Here is a 15,101-nt window from a genome sequence, read left to right as displayed (position 1 = left end):
TGTCTGTGCTGTGCTGACGTCTGCAATGATGTCAATATGCAGCTGTGAAACATGCTGGACATACCCTGTTTTCTTTCTGCCACTAGATAGCACCCTTTTACTGTGTTGAAGGCCTGCACAAGTTACAGTGACAGCTCCGTAGTACAAGTACAGTACGATACAGTATTATCCTTTTTTGGTAACCATTAAGAGTTGAATTGTTTATTTATTTAAATGTGTAAAAACTGATTTATTATACAAATGTTATTAAGCAATTGGATCAAAACTCAACAATTAACAGATTAAATGTAACACTGACATTCATTGTCTGGCACAGGTGGAGATAAAATATTAGCCAACAACTGCAAGGTTCTCTGCTTCTCCCCTCTCTAACTGTGCTATCTAAGAAATTACCTTATTTGGCCATAAGGCTGGTATTTTGCATAACAAAAACTTGATTTGTTAACTGGCGAGTAGGTAGTCTCAAAAACTTTAATACTGTGTCTGCCTCTGCATTAAAAACTACAAAATGACCTTTGCACCTTGCACCTCTGTTTCCCCCTCATTAAGGTCTCAGCACAGAAGTTAAGAAACAGTTTATTGATCAAGCTCCTTCTGTAACGATGCATGAATAATTACCTCAATGACAGAATGAATATTCACAATAATCCCACTATACTGTGTTCATGCTTTACCCTTCGTCTAAACCAGATACCTCCTGATATTTGAACAATCAGCTACCAGCTGTTAAAATCACCCTGCTTCACTATCCTATGAAACAAAGCTTTAAAGGACTGCACTGTTCATGGTTTACAGGCTGTGAGGTTTAAACCAGGCTGAGACAAGCACTTGAATGCTGAGTGCATCTCAGTTTCCCATGACCATGCGGTGCAGCGGTGCTTGTTAAAACAGGCTGACGTCTCTTTTACGTCACCGCACGGCAGAGGATGTTACATAAAGTTAGGAGTGAAAATCAGGCTGATTGATTTCATCTTTCCTCTAATCAAGTGGCTTTATCGAATAGGATGTTAGACATTTATATGTGAGTGAGAGTTATCGCATCTCGTTCATCTGTTTATCCATCTCCCAGAAAGAGTGTGGCACATTTTTACTCTAACTCCATTTTCATTTTCATTTAGTTCAGTTCAGTTTTATTGAACTGATCACAGCAGCAGTCGCTTCAAGAAGCTTTATATTGTGATGTAGCGACCCTAGAATAACAGAGTTAAAATCCCAACAATCAAACACTCCTTTTGAGCAAACACTTGGCGATAGTGGAAAGAAAAAACTCCCTTTTTACAGGAAGAAACCTGCAGCAGTACCAGGCGCAGGGAGGGGCAGCTATCTGCCACGACCACGGGTGTGAGCAGAAGAAGACGGGACAAAAGACACACTGTGGAAGAGAGCAGGGGAGTAATAATAAGTAGTTAAATGAGGAGTGGTGTGTGTGTGTGAGGACACAAAGAGTGTGAAGAACAAACACTAAGCATAACTAAGGAAGGATTCAGGATCACCCGGTCCAGCTCAATCAATTTGTGGATGACAAGATTGGGATTTATCCGCTCTAAAACATTGTAGGTTGACATGTTTTGTTACACAAATGAGCCAAGTTGTGCAATTTTGAGCCATATTATACAACAGCATGAAAGGTGCATTTTAAATGAGATCTTAATACAGATGTTAGTGGCCTGTATAGGGGACGGACTCTAAAGCCAAAGATAATGTGGCTACTGGAAAAATGCTGACTGAGCCTTTTTTTCAGAGTCACTCTTTGAGTTTTGTGGGTTGTTTTGAGTATTTCTAAGTAATTTAGCATGGCTGGAAAGTGACTCGGTGAGTTTGTGTCTTGATCACAAATGACACAAACGACGTGATCTCAACATAATGAGATCGCGTCTAAGTTGAGTCAAGCCTGACCTTTACTTATATTGTCATGGATCCCAGTCTGTAATTTTTCCATTAATCCCTCTAACAAACAAAAAATATAAAGAAATATTAAAACATTTTCATAGCTTAAATGATCTGTATTCATTTACACACTACTACTTGTGTTTTGAAGGTATGGTCAAAAATAACTTCAAAATATATACACAGCAATGAAGTACTAGAAAACGTTTCTGTTTATTACGATTAAAACAAGTAAGCTATATCTACAAAGTGTGACAATATTCCATTATGCCCAATTAGATTTTCATGATATTGTTCATTTAAAAGAAACAGAATAAGGTACTGTACTGCGCTCTTGATCTGCTAAAGGTCTGCAGACCAGAAGCTATTAAAGTCCGACAGGCACAGGTGAACCTGGAAGCATTTTAGAGGATAATCTGACATGCATTCTTTAAAAAAAATACCAAAAAGTAGAGGCACGCCTCCTCACTGCTAACCTTAAAGGTCACTGCATGTTGAAGGTTCCTGCTCATTTATTCATATGATAGGGGATTGCTTACTTTTACAATGAAGTACCTCTTATATTATCCAAACTCTTGGCTGTAACAGTACACGGGACCGCATGTAGTTTTCTTTTATAACTTATCATCACTGTGCATCTGGAAACGCCAGAGAAAAGATCTATTAGCTGGGATAACTAAGAGGACTCACTAAAAATGTAATCAGGGTAATCACCGAGCACTGGATCTTCTATTTCTTGGAGAAAATAAATGTGAATGCTGCTGCTAAATCAACTATAAATATTTGGTGTACAGCTGCTGTATCTCTTTGTATGTAACCCCAGTATGACCTCAGCAGTACTGCTCATAGTATCACAGTATCATAAACAGGCCTGCGTTATCATTTTGTTCTTTTGCAACATTAACACAGTGACGGCAAATCCTCGAAACTGCCCAGAGTATCACTAGTTCAGACCTGAACTATCCAGAAGTTGCATAAATGGATAAAGATCTGACCTTGCTTTTTTTATTTAACTACATCCTTGGCATTTAAAAATAATGTGAAGCCTAGCTGATGGTGTCTGTGTTCATTTCAGATGGAATACCTTTTAAGTCTTGCTAATTACTGTTCGACGTTAATATTTCTTCATCCCAAGCGAATCCGCGGTGAATTACTGCTACCTTTAAAATTACTATTCATTCTAGGGTATGATCATACTTTTTCTGACCCAAAGACTCTCAGCTCAGTGGATGATTTAGGACAGATATGGAGATGAAGAAGAAATGGACATTATCTGGAATTGCTCGCAGAGAGTTTTTAAATCACAGGCACTGACTGCTTGCCATCTGCGTGAATACAATATGACTTCCACCTAACTGAAATATTCATACAAGTGAACAGATGGCACCCTTTGCTCTGCTCCCTTTTCTGGTCCCTTATACACTTTCATCTTGCTTATGAGTTTGTAGACATCTTATGTGTGGGGTTATGTGTGAGCGCAGGTGTATTTCATGGCCTTGGCAGTGCATGCAGACCTTTTTCACGATTCACGCAAAGCACCGCTTACCAACGCCGAGCGAAAGAGGGGAACAGGAGTTTCACACTGTGCTCTTTAAATTGGCAGCTTTTAGCCTCAAAGGCAGCACTGTCTGGCATTCATATTGGCCTTTCATCTCCAAGTAATCTCCACACTGCTCTTAATTTGTCAATCTTTGTTGGATTTTAACTAACAGGCGCTGCAATATTATGAGTCAGATAGTAATGGCTGAAAAATTATGAATTCACTTCAATCACAAAGACATAACCCAGAACATCTTCTTAATTGATCTCATTTGAATTCACTTTTATCTAAATGGTGAGCATCTGAGCAGCCTGTGCTTGTCGCTAATGAATATGTAATCATGCTAGTTCAGCCTTTTTAGAGGTTACTGATTAAAACTGAATAAAGTGGTGTGCCCACAGCATCACAAAATGACTAAAAACTTCATTTGTAGTACATCACAGAGAAAAAACACATCAACAGAAAGGAAAACTGGGTGAGACACACATGAAAAGCTAAATGACAAAAATTAGTAAGAGCGGTGTTTTACATTTACATAGACTTGCAAATCACAAGAGATGGGAACTTTACTATTTGAATGTGTATATTTCTCATCCTTTCCCCCCCCATTTTATTATTATTTTTTCACCTTTTTTCTCATTTCTTAAAGTTGATTCCTAACCTGCAAACCCCGGAGGGGACACTAAATGAAACAAAGAGACAAATTAGAGAGTGTGAGAGAGACATTCATTCATTTTCAGTATTGACATCTGTCTAAAATGTTTAAATATGACTCATTGATTCTGCATGAAAAGCACTGTGTGCACATCTATGTGGCTTTATATAAAAGGAAAAGAGGTGCGAGGAAGGCAGATGTCATATTGTATGAGTCAGATGAAAAGAAAAAAGAAAAAGATGAGGTATGCTTAAATGGGTCAGAAGCTTCCACTATGAGGATCCTGCTACGTTCGCTTTGACATTGAGTTTCTAATTAAAGAGTATGTAAATATTTTTTGTATAGGTCAAATGTTTTGAAAAAGTGCATCTTTAATTGCTTCGTTTGTGTGGGACATTTAGACGTGACAAATATTTGGAAATAAAGTGAGGAACTCATACAGATTCATGAAGATGAGCACTCCATTAGCAGAGGACAGGGGTTTTAATTTGTAATTGAAATAATGAGAATCAGTGGACGGAGGAATAACAATCGTGCAACAGCACAGAAATAAACAAAGGCGCTTTATTAGTGTGTGACGCTTGCCACAGTCCTCCACACAACTGTTAATTACGGTCTCTGAGTCATCCATCTGAATGTGTTCGCAGCACCTTTATAAGTCATTTCACAGTCAAACAAAGTGATAAAGTCTGTTTTCATCATGAGTGGAGAGATAATCAAACACTAAACAATCACTTTTAAATTCCCTTTTTGAACAGAGTGCTTGCAGGTGTGATCATTTCTTATTTAACATGCACAGCAGATTTGCAGGATATGCTGTGTATTTGTGCTGACTAGACCATCACTGCAGGCAGTGCAGTGCCAAACATTTTCAAGCTCACTTCTATCTTTCATCCACCCAAAAAATCTACTCGATTCTGTGGGAAAGTTTAAGAAAATCATCAAATCTGTTTTTATGGATTAGCATTTATTTTTAGAAAAATACATTAACTGCCAATACTAGCCATTTTTTTCAACATCTGAAATATGCATTTTCATTAAAAGAAATGATTAGAGAAGCTTCATAGAACAGCAATTCTTAGCAAATTTGTAAAAGCGCTCAGAATTTCAGGTGGGGGAAAAAAAAAAAAACTCTCTCCTTCGAGCCGGAGTCGAACCAGCGACCTAAGGATGTCTGGGAAACCACTACAGTCCTCCGCTCTACCAACTGAGCTATCGAAGGGAGCTGACGACTACTGTTAACCCATGGGTATTTATAAGATCGGCTCGTAAAACACTTTATGCTCTGCTTCTGCGTAAAGTCACAAATATGGCGGACGCCCTGTTCGGTTAACGTGTTTTCGGGAAATTTGCATTCGCTACTGTTTTCCACTTGAGCTAAATGGTTGTGTGTAAGAGTTTCCCCACATATCTCAAGTAACTTGGTGTCCCCCAAAGGAACTTTAACATTGCAAGCCTTTCAATAACTTAGCAGCTATTAAACCCTGTTATTATTCATATTCGTTAGAGCTAACCTAGACAGCTTAATAATGCTACCTTACCGCACTGTATTTCGGCATGATATGCGAAATATATCAAACACTACACCGCAACATTGGACCGACTACGTATCTTACGAGCAATAAATACACAAACGACGAGTGACTTCCGTACCGGGGAATTAGCTCAAATGGTAGAGCGCTCGCTTAGCATGCGAGAGGTAGCGGGATCGATGCCCGCATTCTCCAATAACATTTTCATTTTCATTCAATGTAAGGCCTTTAACATGCTAACAAACACCAAAATGTTTTAACTGAATTGTTCTTTTCTGTTTTTTAAAATAGTAGCAGTTATCACCTACATTTAAGGATGCGGTGAATACACCCAATGTTATGGTTGTCGTCCTTATGCTGTTCTCTAAGTGTAAATACCCATGTGCAAAAAACGCTTAACACATGCCATAGTTTGTTTAATGCTAGGTATAATCACGATCACTCCTTTAATTAGGAACTTAGCCAGCGAACCTATTATTGTAACAAACCTCTCCTGTGCGCTGTTATCTTCCCTCTAACGTAATGGTCTGTTCCAAACTTTGACGGAAGTCACATTCGATAGCTTCCTGCTGCTAAGTTAACATTAATGCAAAGCTGGCACTTGATTGGCAACATGGTAAAAAGGTGCCGAGAACTACGTGTTTTCAGTAGAGATTTTCAGATGCTATCAATAATTTTAGTTCTAAAAGTCACATGGGTCATATGATTGCATCTCTTGCTAAATCACTCGCCCCCACCCTATGAAACGCATAGCTACATTGCACCCAGCGTAGAAGAGGCTGGGGATGGGCTGCTGTTCAGCACTGCCCTACTTAGTTTCAAATATGGACAAGGCAAAAATGGCAACCTTAGACGTGACAGCAGTAGCTGCTAAAAACAGAACTGACACAGAGGAGATAGGAGTCTACACCCTTTAGGACAAACATAACAGGCCTACTACTTAGCCTGAAGCTGGGCCTATGATAGACTGCTTTTAGAAAGGACTTCATACTAAACTTTTCAGACTTTTTAAGTTGTTTAGTTGACACCATGGACAACTTGGAGAAACAGCTGATTTGTCCAATATGCCTGGAAATGTTTACAAAGCCTGTGGTCATCCTACCCTGCCAGCACAACCTGTGCAGAAAATGTGCCAATGATGTTTTCCAGGTAAGCTATTGAATGGCTCAAATTGGTAATTATTTATAAAGTTGGTCTGAATTTTCACATATCAAAGACCCAAATAGTGACATAAATTTAACACCCATAGGCTCTGTTTACAAACATGTGGACTGAATGTTAATGATGGTGGTTTGAAGTTTGTGTTATGGACTGTTAATCCCCTGGATTAATATTTCCTAACTGCCGAGTGAAACAATGTAATTATTCAGAGCTTCACTTGTTGTTTACAGGCTTCAAACCCGTACCTTCCAACAAGAAGCGGCTCGTTGACCTCTGGTGGCCGTTTCCGATGCCCGTCCTGCAGACACGAGGTGATTCTGGACAGGCATGGTGTTTACGGCCTGCAGAGGAACCTGTTGGTTGAGAATATCATTGACATGTTCAAACAAGAATCCAGCAGGTGAGACAGATCAGACATTTGTCAAAATAACAAAAAATTAAAAGAATTCTTCATGTCTGACAGGAGGATGTTTTCATTTGTGAAACTGCAGTAAAGTATAGTAGCAGGAAGTGAAACACTGGCTTCTGAGTCAGAGATCTGCAGTGGGTGAGAGGGCATTTCTACTTGCAGTAGTCATCCACACAGATTTTTTTATCCAGCAGATGACTGAAAGGCTTGTATGACATGATATCCAGAACACTTCTTGCTGTTGTGACATTATTTCATTACAATTATCCTGAGTAGAGTTTATAGGATGACCGAGATGCTTCTTCAGTTCTGAAACCAAAACGTAGAGAGTGCCAGGTATTTAAACCCTAATGGGGATTTCCCCTTAAGAGGAGATCGTTGCCTGACTAGTAGTCATGTCCATCATCACACGAGTCAAACTGGGAAGAAAGGAGTGGGTCGTTACCACCTGAGGCTTCAGATGAAATCACTGTGAGATCTTGCGTGAGACCACATTATGTGACCCGTTGAGTTCACCCGCTGCAACGTGTGAGTGGGTTATGAGCCGCGTGGGAAACGGATCTCGAGACTGCATTGTAGGTGGTTGACAGTTGGTGTTGTTAATGATCCGTCATCGTCTTTTAAACCATCTCCTCAGTCTAAAATGTAAACATTCGCATCCCCCAAAGAGTGACCTTTATCCTTAAAAACAAGCAAATGTAAGGTTTTGGAACCACCTACTCAAAGTCAGGACCTTAAACAGGTTGTTCGTGCTCAAAAAACCCCTTTAAATGTGTTTGAATTAAAGCAATTCTGCAAAGAAGAGCAGGCCAAAATTCCTCTACGGTGATGTGAAAGACTCATTGTCAGATGTCGCCAAAAGCTTTACAATTACTTTTTCTCACAGGGCAGGTGCATTTTGGATAAACTTTTCACTTAAATAAATGAAATCATTATTTAAAAACTGCATTTTTTATTTACTTGGGTTATCTTTGTCTGATGGTGTGACGTATAAACTTAAGAAATAAGGAAGGGGGGAAAACTTTTAAGCTATATAAACATGAATCATGTATGCTTGCTCCCACACTACTCAGCAGTGATGATGACCTATTGATTACAGTGCTGGCAGTGCATGTGAATGGCAGGGCACACCTGATGGGTCATCGATAAGCTGTTGAGATGCCGAGATGTGTAACAGTGACATTATCAAACTGACACTGCATGTCACATCAGTATGCAGTCAAATGTGCAGCATCACAGGACACTACCGCTGTTTTCATCGCACCTCAACAGCAGCAAACCAGCACCAGAGAAAAAGGAAGAAACGCCCATGTGTGATATTCACGAGGATGAAAAGATCAACATTTACTGCGTGACCCACAGTGTGCCCACATGCTCCATGTGCAAGGTCTTTGGAGCCCACAAAGACTGCGAGGTGGCTCCTCTCAGCAGCATCTACCAGACGAAGAAGGTGAGGCCCGAGATGCTTACAAAGGCTACGAATACTCTCAGCCATGGTGATGTGTTTTTTACAGTTTCATCATGAAGTATATCATAGTATAATCATAGATTTGCCCCAGATTTGAGTCTGTAGTCATGCTGTCGTGTCCTTGCCCCCTAGACGGAGCTGAGTGACGGGATTGCCATGGTGGTTGGTAACAACGACAGGATGCAGGGCATCATTAGTCAGCTAGAGGAAGCCTGTCGTGCCATAGAGGTCAGTTTCCGACTGCTGCAGTGCCTGGCCGCTCACTCACGCAGCAAGCCTCACTCCGTGCACACACTAATGCACCTGCACAGACGACCAAACTGATGTAATGTGTCCTTGTCACGGCCACTCTTTCTGCTTTTATCCATCTGCGAGATTTAGACAGAGAGGCAGTAAGAGGAAAATAAATGTTTTGGTTCCACGGACTGCTTTAATCTCCCCTTTTCATATTTTCTCCTACGCTGGGTCCGCATACACTAGTTAGAGCACCCTATTCTGCCTTCGACCCACTTCCACGGACAATAAAACGAGCAGTGTAATTGATAGGGCGAGAACAGGCAGCTTTCTTATGGTTCACGTGCCACAGTTGGACGTAGTAGAGAGGAAGCTGGAGTGACTCCAGTCCTCTGTGTGTCACTGCAGTAGCGTCATGCACATGGCACCAACTGAACGGAAGGAATTTTGCAGTGTTTAGACATCCGAAGAATGAAAACAACAACTAGTTACCGCATTTTCTCTCATTTTGAAATTCTAATGTACTTCGAAACTGAATTGCCTACATTTCCCACCCAGAACTCATTAATAAAGAATGGACCTGCAGAATTTACAATCTTTCCCTGTGGGTGTTTGCTTTCTTCACTTGTTCACGCATGTACAGGAGAACAGTCGGAGACAGAAGACTCTGGTTTGTGAAAAGTTTGACCACCTGTACTCTATCCTGGAGGAGAAAAAGAGGGAGATGAGTCAGAAGGTGACAGGCGAACAGGAAGAGAAGGTAAACTATATCCGGGGCCTGACAAGGAAATATGGAGACCATCTGGAGGAGAGCTGTAAAATCTTGGAGATGGGGATCCAGACTATGGATGAGCCAGAAATGGCTTTATTCCTGCAGGTCAGAGCTGCTACCACATGGGGTTTAAATTTGACATAATTTTAGCCAATTCATAAAAGTTTATCAGTATTTTATGTGCATGTTCAGTTGAACTCTCCCTTGTGTCTTTCAGAACACAAAGCCTCTCCTCAAAAAGTAAGTATGCTGTTTGTTTTTCAATAATAATAATTGCACTGGTAAGAGGATGAAGGGGTTTTGCAAAAAAGAGAGAGACTACACCGCCAGTGTAAAAGTCAAAATCCTTTCTAGCTAATGTTTTTTAATCACTCTCATGAATGAGTACATCTGCACTTACACATAAAACCACAATTCTAATAGAGCAAGGTCACACCTTCCCTCTGGTAGCTGTGGAAAATAATCCTGTGAAATGTTGCAAATCACTATCTTCTGCTGTGGCATCCTGAAATAACTTGCCGAACGTGCTAAACATCACAGATTGAATATATTTAAGACGTGTTACCATGACTTTGTGAGGCAACATTTAGTCCTGTGAATATCCTAAATGAGACTTATGTGCTCAGGATTGAAGAGGCATCCAGTGCAGCGCACCTGGATAAAGTAGAGCTTGGCTACGAGAGTATGGATCACTACAAAGTCGACTTCAAGAAAGAGGGCAAGGCCCTGCGGAGCATCGACTTCATCCAAGGTAAAGGAACAGAGATCGCGGCTTTAATTTGCTTCACACCCCTCAGTGTTGTAGTTCTCCAGCCTTCATCCTTTTTTTGCCTTAATTCTCACACAGATGACGAAGATGAGGATGAAGAAGATGAGGCTGCAGGAGCTGGTGCTGAGGAAGGAGAAGGATCACAAACTGTTCCTGGAGGTGCTGTTTCAGCCACCTCTGCCCAGCCTTCTGCACCCCCACAGCAGATGAGCTCCTCCCCCAGCGCACCCACGAGCACTCCCTCAACTTAGCTGTCAGCCATCGGCCCTGACAGCACCTAAACCAGAAGCAGGATTGATTGTTGCTCCTAAATGTTGACCTCAGGTCAGCTGTGATACATTTTTAGCCACGAGGGGAACCTAATCTGTGTATGTAGATCTTAAGGAAGGCAGAGATGTTTTACTTCTGCCTCTTTTGTTGTGATTGGTCTATCACAGCATTCGGACTGATTTAATCTCTTTTTCTCTTATTAAAAAAACATGCTTTAGTTCCTCCTTTTCATTTTGAACATGCTTAATGACAGAGGGACTTTGACTGTCATTCAGCTCTTTGCAGAATTCAGATGTACTCAAATATTTTTTTTATGTGGTTGACCTTTTGAGACTTGCTCCTTAAACTCCATCATTAAAAAAACATAATAGGAGAGCCGCTGGTTCTCCTCTCTGTTGTATACTTCTTGATGACTGATATAACTCTGTGAGTAATGTAGCAGAGTGATAAAATGAGCACTGTGACATTTCAGTATTTCCTACATCGGGCTGCTTGCGTTATGTTTAATATTCTTCATTGTAATGTGGCACAGGTATTATTTCCCATGATGATATATATGATACATGCATATTATATACATTAAAAATGATTTGACTAAATACCATCAGCATACTTTTTCACATCGCTATTTGACACTAGATGTAAAAAAACCAGTTTTGTTTCTTCGTAATGCCTTCTCTCTCCCTCCCTCTTCGTCTTTCCACACTCCTATTGGCATATTTCCGTGGAAGGAAATCCAGCTCAATGCGTGAGTGCCTTTTTTTGGCTTGTTCAGACATTTTTAACATCCTTCTCCACTGCATGATCAGGATAACACTCCTGCATATACATATGAGACCACAGTGAGCAAATATGAGTGCTCCCATATTTTTAGACCAAAGCAAATAATTTGCTGCCCTGCGATGGCCTCACGTTGCTGTAACTCCACCGCTCAGGTAGTTCACCATTCAACGACCATCTGTTATTTTACACCATGTCTCGGTGAGTTGGATCCTTTACAAACGGGCTCAATCCCACACTAAGCCTCAAGATGCTTCGCGGGCCAAAAAGAATAGGATGACTCACACCCACAGCTCTTGTTTAGCGTAGCCTGACACTGGGGGTCAAGAATCAGCGTTCACATACACACGCTCACACATAAACACACACACACAGTGTCTTTGACACTAATTAGCTATCAGTGGTGCATCTTTGAGCTAAGCGTGGTTGCCTCTTGCTGGTATAATGAGAATTGCCTCTTGAGGATTAAGGGTTTAGAAGGAAAAACGCTGTATGAATGTTCACTGCGCTGAAGGGTTGTTCAGATTTTTGGCAAAGTACTGCAGTTAGAGCTTTTTTTGTGTGTGTCTGCATTAGACAGAAGGCATGAACTGGCTCCAGAGCAATGCCATGGTTAGACCTATGCAATTCTTTGCACTGAGTTAGGCAAACCTTTACCAGTCAGCATTTATAGGCAAGACTCGAGATTCTGTGGCCATTTGTGCACTCTTAAAGTTGTTATTTACTTTTTTTTTAAAGTTTCTTTAATGTGGGACTACAAATCCATGTGTTAAAGGTCATTAGAAAAGTGCGTTTTAATCAGATTACTAGTCAAAGTTAATGGGATTATTTATTTATTTTTATTGGCGTTAGTGTTAACTAATATGTAAGGATATCCACAGAGAAATGTAAGCATTGCTTTTATTTTTTTTTATTAAAAATATAGATATAAGACGTTCTGTTGCACAACAGAAAATGACTGGTTGCACGTAAGTTTATTAACAAACATAAATATCATAAATACAGTGATTCATAATCTAAAACAAAATGCCAATTTTGTGAATGCAATTCATGTCTTAGACGAAAGTATTTCATCTCAAATATGAAGAACGGCATATCTCTACAGATCTGACACCAACATTGAAATGGCAAGGTACAATCGGCTCATTATAAGTCAAGCCCGTTTATGCTCCATAGTTTGAGGTTAAAGCTATAAACAATAAAGTGATAAAGCAGCACTATATTGTACAGAGCATGTTTTGTGCTGATGGCAAAAATGCACAACAGAAGGAGTAAAAGAAAAAGAAAGGGAAGGGAGATCTTTGGCGGGCTGGGAAATCATTTCCCGAAGAGCTCCATCATTCTTCTGTTATTCTGCGCTTGCTGAGCCAGCTGTTCCGCCCTGGACATCTCCATCATCTCCCGGAGCAGATGGAAGGTCAGATCCAGGGATATTGGCGGGTCCTCGGACCTTCTTCCCCTCTCCATCGAGTCGTCCCCGCGGTCTCCGAAGCCGCTTATGAGCGCCCTGATGTTCCCAACTTTCCCCTGTAAAAGACGCCGCGTCAGCTGGAGTTGCAAAGCTCTGTTGAAGATGGAAGGTGATCCGCCGGGATACATGGACGTTGATGGGAAAGAGTTCGAGTCCCCGTTGCCCAGTCGGATGAAATACTCCTCCCCAAGCCTCTCCAGAATCGGGCCGGATTGCAGCTGCTGGGAGTTTTGGGTTTGTAGAGCTGGGACGCGCAGAGTACTGCCAGGGCTCTCAATAGCCCGACATTCGTAGCGCGGTAAGAAGGCAACTAGCAGAATCACGGCGGTACCGAATAAATTGAGCTTCATGTCAGGATTTCAACAGGAATCTGGGAAGAAAAAGAAATACATTGGGTTATTTAATTTTGGCACGCTCGTTTTTCTTGCTGTGGCGCGAGATGTGCCGCGTAAAAAGGCAATTACGCACGTAAAAGAGACGTTGCAATAATGTAACGGGCAAATTATAACTATTGCTGCCGCAGTTTATTTTTATTATTGTAAGATATTTTGCGATCTGTTGCCACCTGTTATTAGTAAGGAGACTATATATTGTACAACTGATCTGCGATGTGGAATATTTACGCGTAAAGGAAGCTCGAAGATTAGAATGAGGAATTATTGTCTTCTATCATTATACTTAGTCCATCCCCAAAAATGAAATCAGAAATGAAAATAGAAAGGTATCAGCAAAGCCAAAAATCCACTTTATCATCTACAAATCCACTTTATCATCTACAAATACAGTTTTTAAATGTTTGCTGTGAAGCACAAAGAAGTCTTTAATTAAGCAAAGTCGCATTGAGCTGTGCTTGGGGAAAAGAATAACTAAAATGCTAAAAGAGGGAAAAATACGAATTCAAAATGTGGGTAAAATTAATGAAACTTTTCTTACCTTCAGGCTTTAGAGGTGGTCCGCTACAGCCGTGTAGGTTGCCAGGTAGTTGGCGAGATGCCGCCCTCCTTCACTTCACTTTGAGGAATCAAGTATATAGTTACTTAAAGGATAGATGCTGAATGGACTTATATAGCCACCCTCACTATAAGTGTCGCGCTCCAAGCTGAGATTGAGTCTGCGCGTTCTTGCATGGGTGTAACGTGAATGGACGCCTCTGACAAAGTGCTTTAGTTTAGATGAGATGAGTCATATGTGAGTGCGCGCGCACGTGCACGAGCGTCTACCTCGGCGCTTTCAGAATAGGCCTATAGGTGACACACCTGCCGGCATTTTCACTTGAGCTTGTTAGTTGAAAAATAATTCCAAGGGTTTTGGACTCCATGTGGCAAATAATCAGAAGTTAAAAAGTAATATTTAGACGAGATAAGTCTGGAACTATGTTTTTTCTTCTTATCAGTCACTGCTCATTTTCATCATGTGTCTTATAAAAGACAAAGGAAAAAAAAACCTTCCTCATCTGAGGACACCATACAGTGACTGCTATTGCCTACAAAATTGCAAAAGTTATGTAACACTGTGGAAGTGCGGTAGTTTCAGGTATGACATTTTGGTGCAATCTTCAGGACTCACTTTGTCTCTGCATTTTACACCACAAGTATTCCAAAGCAGTTTTCCATCTGCCCTGTGTTGCATTCAGTGAAAGTGCATTTGCAAACACATCAGGCTGGGAGAGAGAGAGAGAGAGGTATTGTCTCCCAGTGATTCATTGCTGCTGCACATATATACGTCACCACCTCTTCCAATCGGTGCCTTGGCCACCTTGCTCCAGAGGGGCCCACCGCCAAGCCACACTTGCAAGATGAAGCGCTTATCCGAGTATTAGAAAAGCGATTAGAATGTTAAAAAGCTCAAATCTTTAACTTTGTGTTTCTGTCTGCTTTACCTGCTTTACATTTACCCAAACATTTGTGCAATACCTTAAAACAAGCAATTCCTCCACAATGGCAGATGATTTCTTTTCAGTTCCATTTGTTTATTAGTTTGTCTGTAAGCAAGTTTAAGTAAAAACAACCTGGCTGAAATTCATGAAACTTGGTGGAAAGTTGGCTATTATACTTTGGTTGGATCCAGATGGCCTTCTTTTAAATGATGAGCTAGGACACTGGCATTGGTAGAGAGGCCTTTTAGTTTGCAATGCCATTAAATGAGCACTAATT

At 40.8% G+C, this 15,101-nt stretch overlaps 2 protein-coding genes and 2 non-coding genes across 4 annotated transcripts; 2 read left to right on the top strand and 2 right to left on the bottom strand.

Moving 5' to 3' along the window:
• Positions 1-5,218: 5,218 nt before the first annotated feature.
• trnay-gua lies at positions 5,219-5,304 on the bottom strand. The gene is given in 2 exon segments: positions 5,219-5,254; positions 5,268-5,304. It is a non-coding gene; the product is annotated as a tRNA-Tyr (tRNA).
• Positions 5,305-5,736: 432 nt separating this feature from the next.
• On the top strand, positions 5,737-5,809 carry trnaa-agc. The gene has a single exon. It is a non-coding gene; the product is annotated as a tRNA-Ala (tRNA).
• A 354-nt stretch (positions 5,810-6,163) lies between these two features.
• On the top strand, positions 6,164-11,319 carry trim55b (tripartite motif containing 55b). Its single transcript, XM_040044463.1, has 8 exons — positions 6,164-6,763; positions 7,006-7,175; positions 8,457-8,634; positions 8,785-8,880; positions 9,530-9,763; positions 9,876-9,898; positions 10,285-10,409; positions 10,506-11,319. Exons 1-8 carry the CDS (start codon positions 6,644-6,646, stop codon positions 10,676-10,678), a joined length of 1,119 nt encoding a protein of 372 aa, XP_039900397.1. The 5' UTR covers positions 6,164-6,643; the 3' UTR covers positions 10,679-11,319.
• Positions 11,320-12,377: 1,058 nt separating this feature from the next.
• On the bottom strand, positions 12,378-14,091 carry crhb (corticotropin releasing hormone b). Its single transcript, XM_040044198.1, has 2 exons — positions 13,882-14,091; positions 12,378-13,318 (listed from the first exon to the last, which is right to left on the bottom strand). The coding sequence occupies exon 2, from the start codon at positions 13,296-13,298 to the stop codon at positions 12,795-12,797; it is 504 nt and encodes a 167-aa protein (XP_039900132.1). The 5' UTR covers positions 13,299-13,318; positions 13,882-14,091; the 3' UTR covers positions 12,378-12,794.
• Between the last annotated feature and the right edge of the window lie 1,010 nt (positions 14,092-15,101).

Source organism: Simochromis diagramma, unplaced genomic scaffold (genome assembly GCF_900408965.1).
Source record: "Simochromis diagramma unplaced genomic scaffold, fSimDia1.1 OVJJ01000602.1, whole genome shotgun sequence".
NCBI classification, from domain to species: Eukaryota; Metazoa; Chordata; class Actinopteri; order Cichliformes; family Cichlidae; genus Simochromis; species Simochromis diagramma.
This window is presented reverse-complemented; position numbering and strand designations above follow the sequence as displayed.

What these genes read in the sequence shown, in the direction of transcription:
- crhb (XM_040044198.1), bottom strand. Translation starts at nt 13,298, where the DNA reads ATGAAGCTCAATTTATTCGGTACCGCCGTGATTCTGCTAGTTGCCTTC.
- trim55b (XM_040044463.1), top strand. Translation starts at nt 6,644, where the DNA reads ATGGACAACTTGGAGAAACAGCTGATTTGTCCAATATGCCTGGAAATG. An exon ending in TTCAAACAAGAATCCAGCAG is followed by an intron (nt 7,176 to 8,456) that starts GTGAGACAGATC and finishes GCACCTCAACAG; the next exon opens with CAGCAAACCAGCACCAGAGA. An exon ending in GAGCATCGACTTCATCCAAG is followed by an intron (nt 10,410 to 10,505) that starts GTAAAGGAACAG and finishes ATTCTCACACAG; the next exon opens with ATGACGAAGATGAGGATGAA.